Source organism: Ambystoma mexicanum, chromosome 2p (assembly GCF_040938575.1).
Source record: "Ambystoma mexicanum isolate Mex_15411 chromosome 2p, UKY_AmexF1_1, whole genome shotgun sequence".
Lineage (NCBI taxonomy): Eukaryota > Metazoa > Chordata > Amphibia > Caudata > Ambystomatidae > Ambystoma > Ambystoma mexicanum.
The window spans coordinates 38,649,743-38,675,484 of record NC_090923.1 but is presented as its reverse complement, the minus strand read 5'-3'; the positions used below and the strand labels follow the sequence as shown (position 1 = coordinate 38,675,484).

At 44.7% G+C, this 25,742-nt stretch overlaps 1 protein-coding gene across 2 annotated transcripts in view; it reads right to left on the bottom strand.

Moving 5' to 3' along the window:
* BORCS6 (BLOC-1 related complex subunit 6) overlaps positions 1 to 25,742 on the bottom strand; it is a 205,284-nt gene that overhangs the window by 153,923 nt on the left and 25,619 nt on the right. For both annotated transcript variants that reach the window (XM_069643199.1, XM_069643200.1), the window contains exon 2: positions 23,926 to 24,077. In XM_069643199.1, the coding sequence (XP_069499300.1) occupies positions 23,926 to 24,077 (152 nt within the window). The remainder of the gene's footprint in view (positions 1 to 23,925; positions 24,078 to 25,742) is intronic.

Below are 25,742 nucleotides of genomic sequence, written 5' to 3'. Positions count from 1 at the left end.
TATTCTAGGGGACCACAAAATGCTGAAGACGAGGAGGATCAGACTAACCACTGCCTCAAGGGAAGGGTGAGCAGATACAAGACCATTCTGTTCCAAGAGAGTAGAGCATCAGTAAGTAGGCTAGACACTCAGCACCAGAGTGTCCAGCAAGGTCCATCAGCAGCACTGTATTCAGATCAAGGTAGTATTGGCTCTGGATCTGTAAACAAACACATTCACAGCTTGTGCTGCCCTCAATCACAACCCAGTCGTCTGGTTTTGGCAGCCTACCAATCTGCGAAGGCCAGCATCAGCCTGTATTCAGGCACAGCACAGGGATGTGGATGGACGTATCTGGCAGGCGCTGGTCTTGGCACAACAAGGAGAACAAAAGCCAACGTACATTGAAAAACCCTTACATTTATTTAACGATTTAACACGAACCTCTGAGTCGCAGCACAATTTAGTTTAATATTATCAAGTTGTGAAGACACATGACAGTGGGCAATAGTAGCAGAGAGATTGCATATTCATGCCAATGATGAACTAATGTATGAAATAATGTTCATCAGCCGCAATAAGTAAATGGATGATTTATTACTGGAAATGGCCAATGGTGCGTGCTAGATTTGAAAGAATAATAAACACAGGGATCATTAACGCAACTTTGGGTTTCTTTTCTTAGTTTGTAATAGTTCAATGATACTAGTAGCTTGCCAGACCACTGCTGATCTAGAGAGTTAACCTATTACGTGAATAAAGGTTATGAAAATGTATTGTCTCCCAGACAATTATGTTAAAAGTAAGGGTCTTGATGTGAAACAGTTTCCTGGCTTTATACCTAGCGCTCAAAGTGGTCTAAGTTCTGAAAAGGGAGAATAAGCGTGACTGGTGGTAGTTTGACCAATAGATGACCCAAAGAATTGCCACAGGCATGCTGAGAAATATACAATTCATGACATAGTTACACAAGTATCACTAGGCGGTACACATAAGTTCAGTAGGTTTCGGCCATTCCACCAAACAGCATTAGAGCAATACCCATTGCTTTATCGCTAAACCTATACACAGCATTATAATCTGTAGGATTCACTGCCAAGGAATTCCGACACAGAAAAGTAAATATATTCATATCTCATGGAATCAAAATGCCAATAATGGAGTTATACCTCTAACACAAAATAGGAGGGAGAAAAATTAGTCAGGCCATGCGTACTACCCAAAGAAAAAAAAGAAAACTGTAAAATTGGGTCAAACGCACAGGGGCCTATGCGGGCCATTTATAAAGATAGTAACAGAAATATTAACAAAGTGCCCAAAGATACCCTATATTAAAATTTGTAGAGAAATCATTCAATACATGAACTTGCCTAAGAAACCATTCCAAATCAGTTTTTGGTGGAGAGCTCCAGGGTCTCAAGAAAAATACAAAAGAAGTGCAGGCAAGTGCCCATTTTTAATAGTTTAAAGGAGTTCCAAAGTTTCCCCATAGGAAAGCCATGATTAGGAGATGAAGCTAGTTCAGTGCTAGTTTGATTTCAAATGTGCAGCCAAAGAAGCAACCACCAGCAGACACACTAGAGGTGACCATATGGAGAAAGATGGAAGCAAGGCTTGGACCAGTGGAAGTCCATTGAAAACCGCAATAGAAGGGGGTGTCCACTATTGCTGGACAGGGGGGGACCCGGCCAACCACGGACAAGTTGTTATAGTGCCCGTCACTGAAGCTTCGACTCAGAAACTGTATGAGAACCTGTTCAGGGATTATTTTACACAGTTCCAGAAAGGCAGGCCATCAGCTTCAATGAACATCGACCGAGAAGGAAAACCAGTATCCCAACTTTATTAGGATCTCTGGGAAGCATCTCTTCCACAGCACCTATTGACAATGTCTGACAGCTGGCCACCAGGCTAACACACGGAGGAGAAGAGAGGGCGGCAGGGGCGGGGGGCATACAGAGGGGGACGAGCCTGCATGGATGACTTTTTATTTATTCATTTGTTTTTGGTACAATGCACCTTTATAAATATGTGTAAAGGTAAATTAAATCAACAGTAAAAATATTCATAAAACATATACATCATATTCATCTATTATAATTTGACTTAAAATATAATCAAAATCTCTTCTAACTTAAAACCATCACGAAATCAACATTTATATCGTTACACATTCATAGTGGCATTCACTTGTGTTTCAAAATCCATACATTTTTTCTCAAGAACAGCAATAAAGCAGGTTAATGCTAATATCAGCATCTGAGATTTACCCCACATGCATTGAGACCATAACAACTCTTTAGAAAATACCAAGTTAGTATTATAGAATTTGCCCATGTGATGGCTCCAGATATTTTCGAGCTGGGTGCAGTATATCACCAGATGTTTTAGCGACTCAGGTGTATATTTCATCCTACAAAATCTACAGCATACTCCATCTTTAGGGATGCCTGCTCCAGACCAATGCTTGGTTCTTTCGGCAGTATGTATTAGATTTAGTTTAAATCTCAAATACAGATTCCTTGTTTTTGAGCATGGAAAAATCAATAGGTATTGCAATCTTGGTGATTGTTTATGAAAGAAACAATAAGGGTCTTTGTATGATTTGTATTTAGCATTGAATTCAATGATATTAGTCCAGTCCATCTGAAAAAATGTCCTTTTTACCACATTTGGTCATTCGTATAGTTCCTTGTGATCCATAGCTATTGATTGCAGTAATAATTCCATCTTTGTCACATATCGTTGAAACGATAGGATATTGTTTGCAAACCATGCCACAAACATCTTGATATAGTGAATTAGGAGGAGGATATAACATTTTACAATAATTTGTTAACTTTCGCCACCAAAATTTGGAAGCCAACGAATTCAAGCAAAGTTCATGAATTATAATTGAATTCGGAACAGATTTGGGTAAGCCCAATACAGCTTTCCATATTTTTCCTTGTAGCCTATTCCCAATCATTGTTAGATCCAAGATACATAGGTCCAGACCATACAATAAGATTGATTCCACTTTTAAAGTGTAAAATGCAAACATGGGTTTAAGGGAAAACTTTGCATACTTATAATATATGATTTTCATCTGTGCTATAAGTGGAGTGGCTTTCTGACTCAAGGTATTATTCCACATAAATAAAGAGTTCGAGTCACACACGTTGTAGCCCAAGTACCTAGTTTTTATCACACGCACATTAACCAGATCATTCAATCTCCATGTATATCTAACATACCTTTTTCCTGTTGGCAACTACCACTATATTTGATTTATTAGCATTAATGACAAGATTATTACTTTTTGCATAATTCTGAAACGCATTTAATTTGGTCTGCAGCCCATACAGAGTGCGATCACAGAGAATAATATCGTCCACAAAGGCCAACCAATTAATACGTGTATCACCCTATTTCATAGGAAAAACCACCAATTGTTCCCACAACTTATCTTCGTCACATATGTAAAGATTAAACAAGATGGCAGCCAACATCCCTGCTTGACCCATTTCTGTTATAGGATCCGTGGTTGTGCCATCCTGTTTAATCCTCACCATGTACGATGTATTAGAATGTAGTAGGGCTACAAGCGTCACTATGTGACTTGGAAATCCAAAATTTAGTAGCTTGTTACATAACCTCTCCCTTATTACACTGTCAAAGGCAGCTGAAAGGTCCAAAGATGCTATATAGACCGCCCCTGATGTAGAGTTGAGGATTCAAGTAAATGGGCAAGAATTGTAGCATTAAGAGTGGTTCCCAAAGATTTAAGAAATCCAACCTGGTATTTCGATAACAGTTGCTTACTAGTGACACACATCTCTAATTCCCTTAGCAGCAGTTTAGCAAAAACCTTGGCTGGCACGTCAATCAAGGATATCGGGCGGAAGTTTCCTGGATCATCAATTGAACCTTTTTTATGAATAGGTAATATTATAGCAGAAAGCCATGAAGGAGGAATAATCCTAGTTTCAAAAATTGATTCAAAGATCGACTTGATCACTTTAGTCCAGAAGTGATGGTCATCTTTTAATACACATGGGGGAATCCCATCGGGGCCGGCAGCTTTGGAATATGTTAGTTTTTGAATAGCCCATATAACATCACTCAATGTCCACGGACATTTAGAAGAGACCCTTCTTGAGAGATCAGAAACATAGTAAGATTTAAACTCTGCTAGTAACCGGTATCTCTGCGATATATGCTCAGTCCATGTCTTAGCAGAGATTGCAGAATGGAAAGTAGGTTGGATCATTTTACCTTGAGAACGTAAAATACCCCAAATATCCTTGATTTTGTGCTTACATATAAACACTAATAAGCTTTTGGTTTTCTGCTAGATGTTGGGAACTTAATCATTTTAATGTTTTGTCTACTACGTAACTATCTGTTTTTTTGCTATTGCAAATTGCCTTTGATCTACAGAGGAAGACTTAATCCTTCTAATATCACAGTTGCGTTTATGGCTGATTTCAGTGATTTGAGAACTAAATTTGCAAAAGCGTGGACTAGACAATTTTGTTGAGCCTTGGCTATTGCTAACAGGTGGAATTTTATAACCTTTGAGTTCAATTCCATGATCGTATTGTTGTTCCACACTAATGCCGATGTACATTCAGAACACAAAATATCTATCACGCTTTACCAAGTATGCACATCCCCAGCATAACTTCAGGTTCCATCTAACCGACTTTGTGGGACTTTGTGGGTTTATCAATTTCGATGAGAGATAGACGACTAATTTTCATGTGAGACTCTAGTGTAACTTTCCACTTTAAATTCAACAACATGTGATCACTACAGGACATGTTCTTCACCTCAATAGATGTAGCCATCTTAACCAAACGTTATACAAAGAGACTACAAAGAAATCTATCTTGGAGCATTGTGTCCCTCTAGACCACGTGCATCGTTTCTGATCCATGGCATGAGAGATTATATGCATATTCCAATTGTGTAGAAATTTCAACCAAAAATACCCTTGTTCAGTTAAACAGGCTGCATATACGTTTCTTAGTGGGGTTGAACGGGCTGCATATATGTTTCTTAGTGGTGTTGAATGGGCGGCATATACGTTTCTTAGTGGGGTTGAACGGGCTGCATATACGTTTCTTAGTGGTGTTGATTTTAGAAGATCAATGCTCCTCTGAGTGATGAAATTGCCTCCCAAAATAACTGCTGCAACATTACATCCAATTCATTAATAATGCTAAAACATGAGCCTGCAGTCGGTTTACAATACAAATTAATATCACAGTGGATGACTTCTAGTAAAAAGCTATGGACATTTCAAGTAAAATGTCCAGTGAACGAATATAAAAATATATTTTTTTACAAATTAAACTATAGGACTGAGAATTCTACAGTTGCTACAGATTAAAAATAGACTTTCAGAGAGATGGAGCATTTTAGCAGACTCATAAGCGCCCACACATCACATAGGACACTTGCACAGAATGCATACCCCCTTATGTTTCTTGCCGCTAAGATGTAAAGATGGCCTCGGAAAATTCCCCAGAGGGCAGATATTGTTCACTTCTAATAACCGGGAATTATTTTGACAATTGTGTCTCACTGTAGCACGTCATATGAAAGACACCACTAAGTAGTTTGTAATACATGCTAACTGCCTTTGGCATGACAATGCATGGATACATTCAGAATATCTTTTCAGGCTCTCAATACAAACTAGTAATCAGTTTTGAATAAAACCTCACTCTGCCAATCATAATCGGATTGCTTAAAGTTAAAGCTTACCTACAGAATATCCATTTGTAACAATGACCAATTAAATGTACTGGAAAATAATTTATAAAAATATAAAGCAGTATGCGTTTTTTTGCTTTTTTTCTGCTGTATCCGAATTTCGCTTTGCAACAGGAGGATGGCTTATAAAGATCCTGAAAAAAGGAAGTGGCCAGATGAATTTCTGATCTTCTCTCAGCCCTTTTAAAAGGAAAGGGCAGTACACTGAAGGAAGGGAGCTCCACAGAAAAGTGCGATGGGGTTAAGGGTGCATTTGAGATACTCTTTGGCGTGGTTTCAGCAGGTGAGTTCATCGTGCCCAGGAACCAACTGGCCTTAACTTTTAAAATCTTAGTTGATTGTTGCGCACCCAGCACCGTCACATTTTCCTCCCTCCCCTCCCATGCTTCCATTTCCTGGTTCCTCATCCCTCCCGCCTCCCAGCCCTTGTTGTTCTGGTCTGTTGGTCATCACTGACCTTCCCTGTGCAGCCCTCTGCCCGGCAGCCCCTACGACTAAGGGTTCCCCAAGACAAAGGGCAGCTCCCACTGAGGCAGCTCTATATCGTGTCTTAGGTATCAGCAGGGGAAGTCAGTGGCCAGCAGTCAACCAGTTGCTACTAAGTAAGGTAGGAGTGTCCCGGGTTAGGGGTGGAGCCTCCACCCTACCCTGGATACAGTGCCACAGCAAATTCGCTGACTTGGTGCGTTTTCTCTGGTATCTAAAATTGCATTGTGAATGTATTTAACCTCTTAAGTGCCAAGGACGAGTTATCTCATCCTTGAAATGATCTCTGTGTTGCCAAACGACAAGATAGCTGGTCCTGTTTGGCACAAAATTGAAATCCAACCCCTGGGCCATGCGAGGAGGTTCCTCCCCAAGGGCCGGGGGTTGGATTTCCTCCATTTTCACGTGAAGTATGCGTAATGCATGTGGGCGTGAAACAAAGTAATTTTCACTGTGGCATCCATTTCGGCTGCTGCAGTTAAAATAAAGGCGAGTTTTCACCTCTCCCTCGATCTGCGGCACTATTGCGCCGTTCAGATCGAGGGAGTTGCTGTTGGAAAGGGGGAGACTCTTGACATCTTTGTTTGAAGCATTGAAAGGCATGGATCGGGTGCCGAGCGCTCGATCCACGCCCAGCAATGCCACTAGACCACCAGGGATTTGTTTGTGACGTGGGGGGGGGGGGGTAGTGAGGAGGCTGCATGTTTGGGCCCAAGCTGCCCCTAGGATAGGGCAAATGTGTTTTTACGGGGGGGTGAGGGTCAGTAGACCACCAGGGATGGCTTGATCGGAGGGTAGTAGTTACGATTTGTTTTTGCTGGGGTGGCCGTAGGTAACAAATGTGTGTTTTGTTTACAGCTTTTTCTACGTGAGCAGCTGCAATGTTATGAGAGTACTGTTTTTTTTTTTTATTATTCTATGGTTAAGGCCCATTTGCAGTGAGGTGGGTGGGACTGGGGCTGGATTGTTGGTTGTGTGGGTGGGAGTGGGCTGTCTGGGGGAGGTATTTTGGTGGGCTGGGACACAATTACAGGATCAGGCCACAAATTGCCCCCCCCATGCCAGCATAACATCAGGGTTTCCCTGGGAGCGGCTGTCTCCCATGTGGGTTTTTGCCAGGGCATGTTGGTAAAACATTCTGGGGCGATTCGCGCAAGTCTGACATCTGTGGATTCCAACGGGTGTCTTCTTTTCTGAAATGCTTGGCGTTCCCAGTTTTCCTTGGTGGCTGCGACACCCATTTCCTTGGTGGCTGCGACACCCAGGCCAGAATTTGTAGGTTGGATCCCCAAACCCTTTGGGGGTTAGCAGTGGTTTAGCCTTTTCCCTTTGCGCCCAGGAAGGTGCACCCACACAGGTGAGGTACCGTTTTCGTTGGTACACCTGTTGGAACACGGGAAGGTAGGATATGTGGTGTTGGCGGCGTGTTTTGGTAGGTGGGCAGAGAGAAACGTCTGAAAATTGCGTTTTATTTTGTCAAATTTCAGACTTTGCTGGGGATTGTGGGTAATGCATTCTGGGGTGATTCGCGCAAGTCAGACCTCTGGGGATTCCCACAGGTGTCTTCTTTTCGGAAATGCATGGGGTTCCCAGTTTTCCTTTGTGGCTGCTACACTCTTGTCCACAAGAGCAAAATTCCTCAAACTCTGCTCTGCCGAAAGACTTGGCGTTACCAGCGGTTTAGCCTTTTCCCTTTGCGCCCAGGTGGGTGCACCCACACATGTGAGGTACCGTTTGTCAGGACCCCTGTGGGAACACGGGAAGGTAGGACATTTATTGCGTTTGCTTGGTTTACATAATATTCTGACACATTTGCTGCTGCACTTTGTCACACAACCCTTTCATTTCCCAAATGGGACCTACATTTAGTCACTGCTTTAGGCACAATATACTTATGTAACCTGCACATGTCACCTACCCTTCAAAAAGGTCTGCATGTGCTCTTTCAAAAAATGTACACTTGCCCTTCCTCACCACATTTGTTTATCTTATTTACACATGCTAAGTACATCTGTTTAGGCCGTAGGCAAAGAAATCCTGTGTACCATGGCTCCGTTTTTGGCTTGTGGTATTGCTTGTTTTGTGAAACATTACAAAAAATGTGTGATTTCTTCACTCGGAGTCGGGGGAATGTAGCAGGGCATTGCTTTCCTCAAAATTTACAGAAGCCAATGCCTTACCGGGCCAACCATGTCCACAACATACTTTTTTCCCCTGTCATTTTCACAATATTTCCCCAAACTACGGACGTACTGAAATCACCCAAAAAGTCCTTGGCACCAGAGGGGGCCGGGGGGGGGGATGAAGAGGGGGTTGTTAGGACAGTACAAGACTCCACTCTTAATATAAGAATGTACCACCCGAGTACATGGCAGCGTAGGCAGAGCAGCCAGGCTTATCTTGGGAGGGAGAGAGGGCAGTAGATAAAGTACAAGTGAAATTATAATACAAATGATCCAAAGAAACACTGAAACACTATGTATTGCAAAAATAAAGGATTTATTTAAATACAGGTAGGCCCAGATAAATCTAGGGGTTAGGTAAGTACTAACACATTATATGAAATCACAGTAAAACACAACACTATACTTGAAAGCACACAGCCCAAGTATAAACCTTATTTGGAACACCCAACAGTAGTTCTAGGAAAGTCAAAACCTCGTTATACACATTAAGTATTGGTCAAGCCTATTCTTTGGGAGTAAAAGACCAATGGTTACTTTCAGATTACTTTTGGTAATACACGGCCAGTAGGCCCTTCCAGTTGTACAGTGACTCTTGGAACAAATCACATAAACAGTCAACTGGACAATATACTTTTTAGTAAATAGTGAAACACTTCAAGTCTAGGTGCAGTAGAAACCTATTCCCACTTTGGTCATAACACAGTTCTACCAGGTGAGTAAAACCTACAGATGTAATATACAATTACAGATGCTTTGGAAATCAAGGAACCCCAGATTGAGGAAAGCAATAACTGGTAACTTGTTGGATGGCACGCAGCTAACACAAGGTAAGTAAAACCCACTTACTTTAACTTCACAATGAAGGGGAAAGTAAAACCCAATGTCACACTTTACTGAATAGTTATTCTAGGTAGGCAATAACCTAATGTAGACTTATTAGGCACATGCTAGCAGCAAGTCAAGGGAAGCAAGACCCAGTTGGGGGACAATCATACAGTTATCCTAATAGGACTAACCTGGTGATACCAACAGTTGGAGGACACTCATACAATTACCCTACAGGAATAATCTGGTGAAACCAACACATTACTTCTGTAAAGAGGGGCAACCTAATCACAGGAGAGTAAAATACCTTCACATCTACTTTCTTTTAGACTGGCAACACAGTGGCTAAGGAAGAAAAGATGCTAACCATACTTTTAAGAATAGTGCATCACACATTCAAGATCAGTAAGAACTTGTAACTGTTCACTCTTAGAATTATAGTAACCCCCCCCAACTCTTTACAAGTAAGTAAAACACTTGATTTCTTTTCTAGGCAGAAGTCCCAATCCCTTCAAAGTCTTTCCCTTATTCTTGGAGCATGAGTGTTCTCAGTGGCAGAAGGGGGGGGGGGGGTGGTCACTAGGACTAGTGACCAACAGGCAGTGTTAGAATAAGTTCTTTAGTAGCAAAAGTCAGAGTTCCTTAGGAAAACTGGGCAAACGGGTGAGTAATTTACTTCTAGGGTTAGAAGAGGGTCCAGGGGCTTCACAGAAGACACCTCAGCAGGATTCTAGCAGTGGGACTGGGTGCACTGGATGAGGGACCTCCCAATCACAGAAGACACCCCAAAGCTACACAGAAATCCCAACAGGCTTAAGGTAAGTATATACCCAAGCCAACACAGTGCCTCAGCAATGAAAAAGATGCAGCAGGAGAACTTCAGGGACTGCAGCCAAATACCCGGTCAGTGGATTCCTTGTCCTGGAGACTGAACACAAGACCTCAGAAGGGACTCCAGCAGGGATCGATGAAGGCTCTAGGCAAGATTTCTCTTGTGGCTGAATGCGGTTCTGTGGGTTTGGCACTTTTTCAAGGAGCACAGAAGAAGACAGACAATTGCGGTTGAATTCTCGTCGTTTAATAGGTCCAGCACTCTTGTGAGGGGACTTTTTGGACTCGATTCATGTCTCTGGAGATACACCAGGATGCCCACGAAGTTTCAGCGAGATTCGGAAGACCATGCACCGCACAGTGGCTGGAGGTCCCAGGGTGTTGCAAGAACACAGGTCACAGCAACTCGTGGGATGGCTCAAAATGCAGGTCTTCTTGAGTCTAGTGGGTCTCACCAGGCTCTGGGGTCGTGTAGTCTTTTTCGGAGACCCCAGGTCGAATGGAAGGAAGGGCTGCAGCAGGCTCTGGTTACACAGCAGGCTCTCTGGTCGCTGGAAATCATTCCTGCCGCTTTTCCTTCGTCATCCTCTTTGGTTTTCTGTTCCAGTGGTCAACATGACTTCAGCTTCCAGGTTTCCAGTATTTATCAGGAACTACTGCACAACCTCTGCATTCTCTCCCTGCATCTTACAAGAAAGGTGCGTCTGGTTGTCCAATCAGGACAGCCAGCCCCCCCCAGTGGGATTTGTCCCAGTTGAAGGAAGGCGTAAGAAAGGATGAGGGAGTTTTGGCCTCCTCACCCACTTCCTGTGCTTACAGACTGACTAGCCTGGGCGCGGTGTCCAGGGGACTGCCGCCAAAGACAAAACTCAAACAAAGGAATTTCTTGCCCTGGATGTCAGGGGAAGGAACAAGAAACGACAAGAAACACTAAAATGGCAGAAAAAGAAGACAGGGCCATTTTGGTAAAATGAGCACCCTTAGGTGCCTTTACGGCAGCCATGATTACAGCCCGCGGTAAAGGTGCACCAAATTAGGGCATCACTGCCACCAGTCATTAAAGGTAAGCTTCTCCCTGTAACACAATTGTTACAGTTTTAATGTGAAAGGGGATACATTGGGCCTCACTGCACGGCTGGTGCTAAGGGATTTCCGGCACCGGTAAGGGCACCGGTAATCCCTTACCGCCATACTACGAGGTCCCTCAGCGGGTCCTGTCCTTAACGTGTGGCCAAACCACACATTAAGGAAGGGACCCGCTGAGGGACTTCAGGGCAAATAATGGTACAGCTAATAGTGGTACCGTTATTTGCTCCTTCCCCATTCCATTGAGCCCTATGGGGGCTCAAATGGGAATGGGGAAGGGACATTGGTGAATGGGGAATTACCGCCCCGCCAACCTTGGAATGGGGTGGTAATTCCCCCATTCACCAAGGCGGACTCTGTAAAATACTGGTGGCAACCATGGCGCTAATAGCGCCATGGTTACCGCCGTCCGTGTAATGAGGCCCATTGTATCTCCCCAGCACTCCACATAAGGTGGGGTGTGCTGGTTTCACAGAATAAAATGTAAAAGGGATCCAAAACATCCTTTCTACCCTTGGGAACTGTAGTTCACTCAAGGTTAGCACAAGAAAGTTAAATGGGGCGCCCATAGGGCAACCCAGCAACAACAGGCACTTATTGCCAATACGTTGTTAGACATGATAACTTTAAAAAGACAATATGGAGAGTCTTAAAAATGACACCCAGAAAAAGAGTTAAAGATTAGGCGATAGTGGAAAAAGGTTCCCACTCATTGAGGCATTAATGAAAAATATCCCACTAGAAAAGCAAAAAGTTCTGGAGTTGAACCAGGAAAGGGAAATTTACCAGCTTTGTGTAAATCTTACCTAACAGGGGGCAAGACCCATGGGAGTTAAGGGGTTAAAAAAACTGCATTGTGAAACCTAGATTTATCTAGCAAACTTTTCTACCATTATCGGAGCTCCTGTTGCCTCGTCTCTCTCCGTCTCGTCTGCTTGCGCTCCTCCCCGTGCCCTTCCCTAGTGTTCTCCCTGCACCCTCCCCCTCCCCCTTCTTCTCTCCTCTCCCCTACTTACTCTATGGTGCTCTCCGTTTCTCCTATCTTTTCTATCAACTATCCTGCTCTCCTCATTAAATTTAGTAGGAAGAGGTTTAAAAAAAGGACATCCTGGTTTCCAACCCAGGCCTCCCTATTGCTGACACCTATAGCAGCGCCTTCTCCAGGGAAACCCTCACAGACATCCTTTTTGTCGTTCCCTCGCCAAACATATGGACTCTTCATATGGTTTCCGTTTTCTCCCTTCTCTTCTTCTCCTATTAATGGCGGTACCTGGTGGGAGGCCCTCCTGGCCCCCCTTCCACTGAGATCTGAATGGTACCGTCTTGGTCCAAGGCCCTCAGGCCAACCTTTTCCTCTTTGATAGACGCTTCCCGCACCTCATCAATTTCCTCTCCTGCTGTTCCCCTCTCCCCCCCACAGCTTCCTTGCCTCCCCCTACTGTCTCCTCCTTGGCTACCTTGCTCTCTCTCCCTTACTCTTCTCTAACCCCCTCCTGCCCCGCCCCTCGGGCTTCTTCTACACCTCTGCATGGCGTACCTCTGATCTGTACCCCTCCCCGGAAGTCTTTCAAGAACGGCAACCATCTCCATATTGTCACTCTCAACTCTCGCTCCGCTGTCAAACACTCCTCCGACATCTGCAGTCTCCTGGAGGAACTTGACCTTGATGTCCTTGGTCTCACCGAGACATGGTTTACAGCCAGCTCAGTCAAGAGCTTCGACACTCCTCCCTGACGGCTACAAGATCCTCTCCATGCCCAGATCCAAATGATCCGGAGGGGGTGTAGCCCTGATCATCCCAGAGTGGATCCCTGCCTCTGTCATTCCTACACAGGCCTACTCCTCTTTCGAATGCCTAGTCTGCAGGTTCTCCCTCTCCTAGCCATTCCCATCTATCAGCCACCTGGTCAGATCTCGTCCTTCCTCTCCGAGTGGGCGGACCTCCCCTCTTCCCTCCTGTCTCAACCACTCTACTCCTCCATCTTGGAGACTAACATCCACGTGGATGCTTCCCGGTCTTCCTCCGACCCTTTCGTGACCTCTGCGACTCTCACTCTATCCTCCTCTCCGGCCCATCTCACTCTGCAGGGCACACTCTGGATATTCTGATCTTTTCAGACGTTCCACTTTCTATCCCTCTCACCACTCCTCTCTCCTGGAGTGATCACTTTCTTCTTTCCTACCAGCTCACCCTCTCTACCCCTCAGGTCAAGCCAACTCCAACACTGCCACCCACCGTCTCGGTTATCCGACCCATGAAGCGTGCGTCAGTTGAGGCTTTCGCTGATACTCTCATCCCCTCTTCCCCCTCTGTCTGACTCACACCCCGACAGCCTTTCCATGCTCCACTCTGCTATATCTGATACTCTCAATGTTCTTGCCTCTGTCAGGACGACCCGACCAAAGCCAAGTGCAACTCCTGGTACGACGCAGACCTCAACACCCTCAAATGCAAGTGCAGGGTGGCCGAGAAGAAATGGTGTGCTTCAGGTACATCCTCCGACAAACTGGTCTGCCACCTGCTCCAAAGGCAATACCGGCTCTGTCCGCACAAAGAAGAGAGCTCACATCCAAGCCTGCGTCATCTAACAACTCGGCCGAACACTTTAAAATATTCAAGGAACTGGCCAATCCTGCTGCAGTCTCTACCTCTCCCGTCCCTTCCCAAACCCTCTGCACAGCTCTGGCTTCTCATTTCATCTCCAAAACTCAGGACATCCTGTCCTTTCCATCTACTCCCTGCTCTTCCTCTGGCCCTTCTTCGGCCACCTCTCCTACCCCCGCCCCCTCCCCTTTCTCTGGCTTTTCCCGGTTCTCCCCAGACGAGGTTTGTAGACAAGTCCGATCTATGAAAGTCGTCAAAACAGGTTCATCCCCGTTCCTCCAAAACCATCAAGTACCACATTGACTCCCTGGCTCCTGCCCTGGCCGACTTCTGCGACCATTCCTTCGCCACTGGAGTCTTCCCTTCTCCCCTGAAGCACTCCCTTGTGCACCCTCTTCTTAAGAAACCCTCTGCCGATACGTCCTTCCCGGCTAACTATCGCCCAATCTCCATCAGTCCTTAACTGGGCAAACTCCTGGAAAAGCAGTCCATCTCCCAGCTTAATCTTCACACTGAATCTATCGGTTGTCTTCATGACCATCAGTCTGGCTTCAGAGCTGCCAGAAGCACGGAAACTGCTCTCTTGGAACATCAGTGAAGACCTGCTCTCCAACCTTGATTCCAACACCCCCTGTATCCTCAACTTACTTGATCTCTCTTCTGCCTTTGATACGGTCAACCATGCCATCTTGCTCAACCTTCTCCATGATAACCTGGGTATCACCGGTCAGGCCCTGGCTTGGCTGACTTCTTTCCTCGTGGATCGACCATCCAGGTCCAACTTGGGTCCTTTCTCTCCTCTATCTCTGTCTCTACCTGTGATGTTCCCCAGGGGTCCAATCTCTCTCCCTGGCTTTTCAACCAATACCTGGCACTTCTTGCTCATGCATTGCTGCTCTCTGCCCCAACTTTCAGTGGTATCCGGATGACACTCACCTCAATTTCAGGCTACCTTCATCCACCTCTTCTCCTTCTCTCATCACAAACTGTGTGCTATCCAGGAGTGGTGTGCCCCCAATGATCTCTGCCTTAACGCCAGTAAGACTGAGATTTTCATCGGCACGCCCGCTCCCTCCTTTACTGTCACTCTCTGGCCGGCCTCTCTGCCATCTTCCTGCTCCCACCTGCAAGGCTAAAAACCTCGGGATCATCTTCGACTCCATTCTCTCCTTCCATCTCTGATGTCTCTAAGAAGTCACACAGACATTGAAGTGAGTCGAGACGCTCAGCCTTTTGTTTTGCAGTACATGCAGGATACTGTGTGCGGCGAGCTACAAGCAACGAGGACTTCCAGTCCACTTTCTTTGTTTTTTGATTCAAAAACACACACCGACCGTGGAGCAGGCCGCAGAGTCGAGACGCTGAGTCTTTTGGTCTTTGGGTCCTGTGGGGTCTTGGGCCGGTGGTATACCTGCTGCTGATCACCCCACGGCTGGACCTTACCTTACGACTGTGAGGGATAACTGGAACAGAAGCATCACTCTCATTCACGATACCCTGCACATTGCTGCGCCTGCCACCACCAGAGAAACTTGCGGTAGGTGATCTTTTCGAACTGCCTATATTTTGACATTTATCGTCGACCATTAATCCTGAGGATTAGAATGATCAGGAGACTGCGGGGGCTCGCTCCTTTGATCCCGATACCTGCCCCTGAAACCGTGGGCCGCCAGTGCTTTCCAATGCCTACCTGCTCTTAGCAAATATTCTGCGCATTTTTGTCTGATCATTAGATCTGAGGACTAGAGCTACCCGGAGACTGCGGGGGTTTGCCCCTTTGATCCTGGTATCGCTCCTGTTACCTCGAGCTGCCATGCTGTCCTTGGTGTCTGGTATTATAGAAAACTGCTGCTCCACCATGCCATCAGATCAGTCCCAAACAGAGAAACTGGGCTTTCCGGGCTACGAGGAAAGTGTGATAAGAAACACCAGACTAATATGATGAATGATTCATCACAACCTTCAGTAAAAGAAGTCTTAAACAAGAAAATGCAAAGGGATCAATGCACGCATTCACTTACCAAGTACCAAATAGAGACATACATGGTGAACCTACCCAGACTATCGGTGCCAATTTGACACCAGCCAACACACAGGAACAAGAGGTAATCTCCTGTACTCCATCTCTGAGAGAAACCCCGCTATCGCCAAAAGACAATCTGCAAGTAAGAACCTAAATCACGAATACGATGAAATTGACTCCTCAACAAATCGTAGAAGGGCAGCTACTGATTTCTCCTCCTCGGGATAGCAGCGCTGCCAGTCCAAGCTCAAACAAATCTCTGAGCCCGGACACAGACTACAGCCACCACTGTTTCAAATCTGGAAGCCCCTACTAAACTTCTGTTAACTACGGTACCCGTGGTGCAAACCTGATTGCCGTGTGAAAATCCCTGCCTAAAAAGGAGGAGAAATGAAACGAGTAGGGAGGCGTCCTGCCACTTGTTTTTAGATCTCTTTACCTATACATTTTGGTAAAGGGTGATTATTTAGCATGCAAAAATGGGATTTGACATCAGCTTTGTTACTTAGCTAACTGTCAAAGGATATTCTAAAAAGATGAGCAAAAGAGGCCCTTGGATTGCCACATTTTTTAATTTTCTTTTTAGGAAAAAAGAATTACTTAGTGCTAGTAGCTGCACAACATCATCTATGCAATTGATTTTACAAGAAGATGTATAGGTATTTTTTAAGGTACATCGTTCGTCAAAATACATTCATTTTCTCATTTTTAGAAGTGCATTTGAGAAAGGAACAGAAAACAAACATATTTGTGGCAAACAACTTGACAAATACAAAAAAATAATAATAAACAAGTGAAAAAACCTTGAACCATCATTAACAAAGTTTTTTGTCTTAAGTAAATAATAAGTGCAAGACAATTACGTCTGGAGACAGATCAACTTATGAACGGGATTGGAGGAAGTAAAGCCTTCCAACTTATTTAGTCCCGTGACGTTTCGGCTTAGAGCCTTCTTCTTGGGCCTTGACTTGGTCACCCCTGGACAAGTGTCCTGGGTTTAAACTGGCTCCACGTGGTTGGAGGCACAGTGTACAATTGGGCTGTGAGACCGCCGTTCTCAGCGGGATTGATAGTAGAATATGGGCGGATCCACTGTCACAGCTTCTTTGGTTAAGAATGTGCTTGGCGCACGTCCAAGTGCATTCAAATGGGTGGTTCTGCGCTGGTAGTAGCAGGGGGGAGCCCTTGTGCCTGCAGCCTAGATAAAGAAGTGTAGGTAAGGAGGCGCGGTTGTGTTCCCAGTCCTAGGGCCCTTGGATCTGCGTCGGAACCGTCTACGGGGGACTGCTTAGTGCCCCTGGGGCGCTTGATGTTGGCTCGAGTTCGATCTGTGTCGCTCCGCAGCTACTGTTGTTCGCGTAGCTTCAGTGGAGGGACTGAGCTGTGCGTGTAATTTAGGAAAAAGGAGGAGAAAGTCTAACAGACTCACTGAATATGGCCAGTCAAGGAATTGGTACAACAGATCAAGCCATCAATACAAATCTGGCCGTCCTATCAAAGACGATCACAGCACCTTCAACTATTCTCCCTCGAGAGCACATACCTAACCATGAAATACCTGATTCGTCAAAAAAAGAAAAAGCCAGGCAAGCCAAATTGAGATGGCTGAAATCCTATACTGCTAAGAGCATTTCTAAAGTTGAAAGCTCTCAAGACCCTCAACAATCTAGAGCAAAAGAAGCCTGCCTGTCTCTAGGCATCACTGAATTCGAATCACTGTTGACTAACATCGAAAAGAGGAAAGAAGTTTTCGGAGATACAGTGGCAAAGCGGCTAAATGACTTACCAACCACGTCAACTCCAACCCTGCCCACCAAATCGATGGTAGAGAACCCGATGCCAAAAATACCTTTGAAATCAAAAGACGAACCGATAAAGAACCTAAATCACGAATACGATGAAATTGACTCCTCGTTCCCTTTCGGTTCAGGTACACAGAAGAGTGACACCCCTCTTAACTATGAAGAACAATATGCTTCTATCAAAGCATTATCCCCCACCCTCGAAGACCAATCTCCTCAGAGGATCCCGACTACAATGCTCGATCTACAAAATATGCTCACAAACGTCACCACACAAGCCATGATTCTGTTCTGTAAACTGTACGAATCGATAAACGAAAGTACTAAAGATCAAGCTACGCTTTTAGCGTTAATCCACACGAAGCAAATCCATCTAGAAGCCTTCATTACCAATGTAGAAAAACGCTTAGAGAAGCGGAACTCTCCCATCAATGGCAAAGACTCCTTGAAATGGCTGCAGCTGAACGAGCTGAAAAAGTTATGCTATCTGACAATGATGACCCTGATGAAGGCTCATTCAGTGTCAACCTCCAAGGCTCCTCAAGATCCCCAAACGGCACCTCCAAACAGCGCTATTCTACCAGACATCACGCAGAAGCCACCATGTTTATCAACCTCTAGTCAGCTGCTGGCCCCCAGTCTGCCAACACGAACACACCAGATACTTTAAGAGTACCGAAACCTCCAGATACTTTTCAGATATTTTCAAATAAGAAAACTTTCAAGGAGATTCAACAGGTGAAACAGACTCCAAAACCTCAAACCAAACGAACAAAGAGGAATAAACAAACAGGCTCCCGAGCCTTCTTAAGGAATATTCCTGGAGGCCCTAGGCTTAAGAAACAGAACAACTGCACTCCTAGAAATTTGGAGAAAAAAAAAAATGGAGTAATGAGATTAGACCCAAAGGGTGACCACATGACATGCCCGAGACAAGGACCCTCCAACATCCCGGAAGCTGATATAGAAGATCTCCTCAACCTCAGCACGTACTCAGCTCACCAAGAATCCAATGAACAGTACCAAAAATCAATTAATTGATACTCGTAATAATAGATGAATATGCAATTGACCTCACAGATTTCACTAAATGAATCGAATCTGTCCTGTGAAACAATCTCAGATGCTTCTCTCCACCAAACAGGAGACCTCACAAACATATCAGAGGACCCGTCAAACTATTCAAATGAAACAAGTTATCTGACTGACAAAACTATTGAGACCGAGGCGTCTACATCAGCCTCAGCAATTGACTCTCCAGACATCTAGAGAAAAGACACAAGGAATCCTCACAAGACCGATACTTGCATTCTACCACAATTTATAGATCCGTGGAAGAAAAAGCAGAAATGTATTCTTGTATTAATGAATCAAGTACATCCATCATACTCAACAGGACTAATGTACTAAGATTGCTTCATGCAATCCCACAACTTACATTAATTAACTCACATGATATAAAGATAGTGAGTTTTGAAGATGAATATTACTTAGACAAGGTCCAGATTGAACTTTACACCCCGGAGATCATGACCCGAATATTAGACATGGCCACGCCACTGCTCTCATTAGGATTTGCACTTACGCCAACTGTGGATGAAACAAGTGATGTTGATGACGCTACACGCTCATATGAACAAGTGAACTATCCTGACAACGATACTAAATCGCGAGATGATAGACCAGCACGACATATGAGCACCAACTTATATTCTGGAAGAAATCACACGCCTACATCAACCAACCAGTGTGATATTAACAGAAAACTGCAAAATAAACAACCTTTTTGGAGAGATTATGATGAAGATCCATCACAACCTTTGACACCTCCAGAACCTCGCTTATAACCATCAATCGAAACAAAGAGAGACAGATGGAAACTCTGCTCGTGGAATACGAGAGGATCTTCCCATCTCTTCGACTCTCCAGACTCACTACTAGAATCCTGCCAGATTATATGCCTTCAAGAGACGTGGATAACTAAGACCCCAGCTTGTGATGGATATATCACTAACCTCAACCAAGGGCCGAAAAGCTCCAGGGGCGGAGCGGCTGTAGGGCTATTGATGCTGGTGAGGATATCGCCACAATGGAACTTTGTGGCAACAGAAAACATAAATCCATGGACACAATTGACGATCATCAAAATTATGAATGAGATGACCCCGGAATGCCTACCTGAATCACAATTGAAGTCAATCAGAATGATCGCAGTCATCAACGTGTATTGGAATCCAGTTGCAATGAATGACAATTGCTTCTTGGATGGCGTATTTATAACAATGGACAGAATCAGTGGCAAATTCCCAGATATAAACTTCGTGGAGACCTAAATATTCATTTGTATGACACCAATGGACTCCTTAAGCAATCCGACAACCTTTCAACCAGAGCCCTCCGCTGGACTAAAGAGATCTCGATGAGAAATCTACAGCTAATAAAATCAACCCCATGATGCCCAGAATCTGCTGATCCCAACTTGGATTGGTCGAAACGCTACCACCATTATCGACTACATATATTTATCACCAGCCATAACCAACATATTCGTGGAATTTCAAATAATATCTACTAATTAGAGTGATCAATCGATCCTCTCGATAGCAGTTACGGGAGTGGAAGAGCCCGCCCGCTGTCCTCCTCCTCCTCTGACAGAAATTGTTGGAGGTAACACCAGATTAAGAATCAGCAAAGATCTGTTGGCCACCAGCCCGCAGGTATTCCAACAAACACCACTGCCAGATGACTAGAAAATAAATTATGATTGGGTCCTTCTCCCTTTCCAAAAAAACAAGCCTGCTACAGAGAAACTGATCCACCAACATTACTACAACCAAGAAATAGTTAAAAAAAAAGAAAATTGTTCCGCCAAAACCTGCGTAAATGGAGAAAAGATCCAAACTCGGGAAACCTGGAAAACATCCGGAAAGCAAAGCAAGCATACAGAAACTGGAACAAATCAAACGTGATGGCCCTGCAGCAAAAGGATGCTGAAGCCATGCTACAAACACTCAGAAATAAGAACTTGAGATCTCTATGGAATCTGCTAAATAATAATCACCAGCAGCAACAAGAGATGGTATCTAATGTCACCCAAAAGAATTGGATCTCATATTTTTCTAATTTCTACAAATCGCGGAATAGCGACGAAAATATGGAGATAGCGACATCTCAAATCAATGGACCATCTCCTGGGAGAAGCACATATTTGCAGAAATTATTGGCAAACTAAATTCCTCCAGAGCACCCGGACCGGATGGGTTATCTAATGTTGCCCTGAAGCGTGATCCGGAGACATGGACGAACCTAATCGATCTCATACTAACCTTAATAAATACAGTCAAGTTATTACCAACTACTTGGACCAAAGCGGTACTGATTCCAATTTCTAAACAGGGCGACAGAGATAACCCGGCCAACTTCAGACCTATTGCCCTGCTAGATCCTTTGCGAAAATTGTTCGCCTCCTATCTGCTACGAAACTTGACCATATGGGTGAAAGCTTCTAACCGTTTGGATAGTCGACAAACCGGCTTCACCTCGAACGTAGGAACTAATGTAAACCGTCTAACTCTAAACTTGTTAAAACATGACGCCATAAGAAACAACGTGCCCGGTTATGCAGCGTTCATAGCCTTACACGTGGCCTTCGATGTCATAAACAGGTCCATCCTGTAAAACAACTTGCCAAATGGAATTGCCCACTTGAAATCAGCGAACCGATCAAACTATTATATTCCAACACGACAGTTTCGATCAGGCTAACAAAAGAAGGTAAAACGACGGAGGCGATAAGAACCTGGAATGGCCTAAAACAGGGATGCCCCTTAGCAGCGACCCTGTATAATCTGTATACTGCTGATTACTCCACAAGCATGGACACTGCAAATCTCAATCCACCAAAGATAAATTCAATTGCGATTCCATACTTTATGTATGCTGACGACATCGTACTCCCAGACAAAACACCATCTGGACTACAGGAGAATCTACGTATGACAGAATCATACATGACCAATAACGAACTCCAAATATTAAAAAAAACAAAATCATGGCATTAACAAATTATCATAAGTCGTCTTGCCAAAACAGACCAAATTTTGCCCTGGATAAAAAAGTGCTGAATATGGTTACCTCGTTCAAATATCTTTGCGTTTTATTAAACCAACAAAAGGAAGAAACAGCCTGGGTGACCAGTCTTGAAGGAAAAATCCAGCTGCTGGCACGTCAAGGCGTGATGCTGCATAGACGCTATGGGAAATTCTCTGCAAAACAGATCATAGCGTTCTACCGCCAAAAGGTAATTCCGATCATCACTTATGGTAGAGACGCCATGATCATTGCTACTAGAATAAACTGGCAAAAGCTAGAGGCATCATTCTGGCGTAAAATCTTACAGCTCCCAAGGAACTACCCTATGCCCAGAATGCGTTTTGAGGTAGCCCTACAATCACTAGCCTCAATAGTACGCTGGAAGCAGTTTGATCTCCTTCGTAAGGTCATAAACGAAGATACATTCCCAGCAATGCAAATCCTTAAAATAACGCCACAAGCAATGCATAATACCAGCTTGAAAGCATGGAAGAAGGAGCTGTTCAACCAAAATGATAAAAGAAATTACGCCGAAAATGTTGATAAACCGGCCACAGCGTGCAAAGATCAAACTTCAGTGCAATGATTGGTCCAGAAGAATAGCAGAAAAGGAAGCATACTCAATGACCTTACAATGCCCAATTGACACACGAGCTCTGATTGAACTTCCACATTATTTGGAACTTTTTCCGGACCCAGTCCTTCGAACAATCTTCATGAAACTACGACTAAAAATCCTTCCTACCAGACAACGATTATCCCAAATTCGAAATATACCAAAGGAGGAAAATGTTTGCCGCTTCTGTAAGAATAAAGAAATAACAGAGTCTCCCAGAGTCTAATCATGATATGCCCTGCACTAGCGGACAAGAGAATCCTCTTTGGAGACCTATTCAAGATCTCAGACCAACAAGAACAAGGTGATTCAAGATGGCTAAATCTCCTTCAAGGCAAAAACAACCAAGCGGATATACACAGTTGTACAATTCCTTGACAATATCTTGGAGCTTACACAAGTTGCCTAAAGTAACTCTTGTGTCTCTTGTTCCTCGTTTCTTTTCTTAAAGATGCATCAGAATGTTCTAATCTGTAAATAATGTAAAATGTCTTATGCAATTTAAATGAAAAGTTAATGTATAAACTATATCATTTTAAAATTAAAATTTTTTTTAAAAAGTAGTCACACTACCAGCTGCACCTCCTCAGAGGTATTCTTCCTTTCCTCTCCTTCCCCCAGAAGCTTACTGTCTCCAGAGCTCTGGTTCTCTCTAGGCTGGACTACTCTAACAGCCTCTATCTAAATCTACCTGCGTCTACTCTCCGCTCTCTCCAACTCATCCAGAACAGGACTGCGAGACTTGTCGTTGGCCTCAAACCCAGGGATCGTATCTCTCCAGGACTGAAATCTCTGCACTGCCTCACAGTGGCTGCAAGTATTAAGTTCAAAACCCTCTGCATTGTCCACAAGGCCTTCTGGAGCCTGAGGCTTCAATACCTTCAACTCTCCCTTCCAAAACATCTTCCTTCTCAAGCTCTTCGTTCAGCCGCCTCCCAACTCCCTCAGGGTCAGTTGCTTCTCCAAGCAACAAGTTGGTGGCAGATCTCTGGCTGGGGCCTCCGTCTGGAATAGCCTCCCTGAAACTTGAGGAAAACTACCTCTGGTTCCGAAATCACCTCAAAAGCTTCCTCTTTGCTTCTGTTTTCTCTCCTCCTCTGCCCTGCTGAACTCCTGGCTGAAACTGAAACTGCACTGGTTTTCTGGCCACCCTCTGATCTCGGGCCCAGATCCCCTCCCCCTCCAATTGCACACCTGCACTGCCTCCCTGGCAACTCCCGACTGTTTTCGGTATCCCTTCAGTCCCCTACCAGCACTGAATGGCTGCACTTTTTGCTGTTATATATTCTATTTATTTGTATTGTTGATCCCATGCAATGCACTGTCCCCTCTCCCTTCCCTCTCCCCCCATTCTTTCCCCTTCACGCTGCACTTGCGCGATCTCAAACCTTGCCTAGTAAGATCGTTCACTGTCTTCCCTCTGTTCCCCCTCCCTTGCCTCGTCGCGCCTTGAAACACTTGTGTATAGGCACGTTGTAAATGCAAGATCATATCATACTGTATCATACTGTATATACCGGCTGGCAGACTATGTTCCAAAACAGTGGCACACTGAAAGTATAAATCAAAGTAACATTTTAAAAATACAGTGGTCCAGTATGTTTATAAAGCATCATCGTATAGTGACTTACATTCTGTATGGTACAATTTAAGCTCTTCATCATCTGATCCACCTTGTGGGCAACATCTTGGGTGAGCCTTTCAAGGTCAGTTAGCACACCTGGGTCTATGGGAGGGATGTCTGCCTTGTTCCGCTGCAAGCCTGGGCTTCGGGAATGATCAGCTACAAATTAAAAAGAAGAGAACTACATTCAAATGTATTGAATAGTTAAATAAAAAAAAAAACACAAACAGTGATCTGGCTGTAGATGGTAAAATGCATTAGGTAACCGAGGAACACAAATAACATCCCGGCAGTACTTTTAGGACTTTTCAGGACGAATACAGAAGGGCCCCCATTAAGCATTACATGTAGAAGGCAGGCTCTTTCAGGACAGTGCCCATAACAAAAAGGTAAACCAGCACTCCCTACTTGCAAGCTAACAATAGGCTCAATGAAACTTGTACATGACTGAAGATTTCATGCGAGTGCGTGCCAGTGCAGTTCCTGAAGGACATCTTCTAGGACCCCAGCACACAAACAGAATATCCAACACAATTCGAGTACCAGCTTCAAGCAGCAGCTCACAAAAATGCAATACTGTAACTAGACCATTAGCAAACCAATCAGATGCGTCAGGGTATCTAAAGACAGACAATTACAAATAGACTCTTTTCAATTTGGGGAGCTTGTTCCCACTCACCAATATATGGAAGCTGGAAAAATGCCTACCCGTGCCTTAATCTCTTCTTGCATTGTATGCGAGCATAGATGAGAATCCATTTTAACATCCTAGGACTGACTGATATAAGTTCTTGTATATGCTCTTATCGCGCAGGGTGGGAAAATCATTTCACACATGCTTTGTTTGGATTCAATTGGAGATCTACAAGGCTCATGAAATCCACTCGATCACTAATATAGTCGAGTACTTTTCAGGAGGGTCGAGTGTCATTTTTATGTGTTCGACTGTCCCTTCTGAAATGTCTTTATGGACTATTATGCACTGTCCTCAGCTACCCTCTAGGAGGCAGTAGTGCCGCAGGTGAATCATTTTTACCCATACCGATTAGTCAAACTGGCGGAGAGTGGCAGTCCTGCAGTCTACTTTCTGTTGATCTGTTTTCCCTGGCCACCCTTACCTGAAGGAGGAGTCAAACCTACCCTGCTCACCATAAAGACTCAGACCTACCGCGGAGCGGACGCGGAGTGGCGGAGAGTGGCAGTCCTGCAGTCATGGCTGGCATGACTGGTCTGACTGCCCCCCCCAAACACTCCTCTAGAAGAAGATAACGGGTGCTTAAAAACTCTGCGACCCTGTCCACCCTTCGAAAAGCTCCCTCTAGAAGACCTGCAAAACTCAAATACTTCAGCACCAACCACCAAACTTTCCAAAATTGCAGGAAACAAAGTGGGAAAAAAAGTATTCAAATTACCCACAAGGACTCTAACCAAAAGTCTGTGGCCGACGCCGAATGATCCCCAACTTTCAACTGAGCCTATCTTGAAACCACCAGAGGAGCGTGAGACATCTATTATCCAAGGTCAACATTCAAATTCTGACATCGCTTCAAGCTCACCAAACACGATCCCTCCCACAATGCCTCCCCTCGCTCGCTTACCGGCTTGCCCCTGAGGGGGTGCTGTGTCTGCAGTCGAGAGGAGGACCTCTGGTGGGTCCGGATCCGTGTGCTGGTCCGTGCGGGCGGCGGAGAGTCTGGAGACCCACCCGACTCGCAGGGGAGCTCTGATGTTTCCCTGGCCGCCGCTGACTCTGCGGCCGACGATGCTCCCGCGGCCCCGTATTAGATTCTTGCACTCGTCCATGCTGAAGGCGGGAGCCGGAGC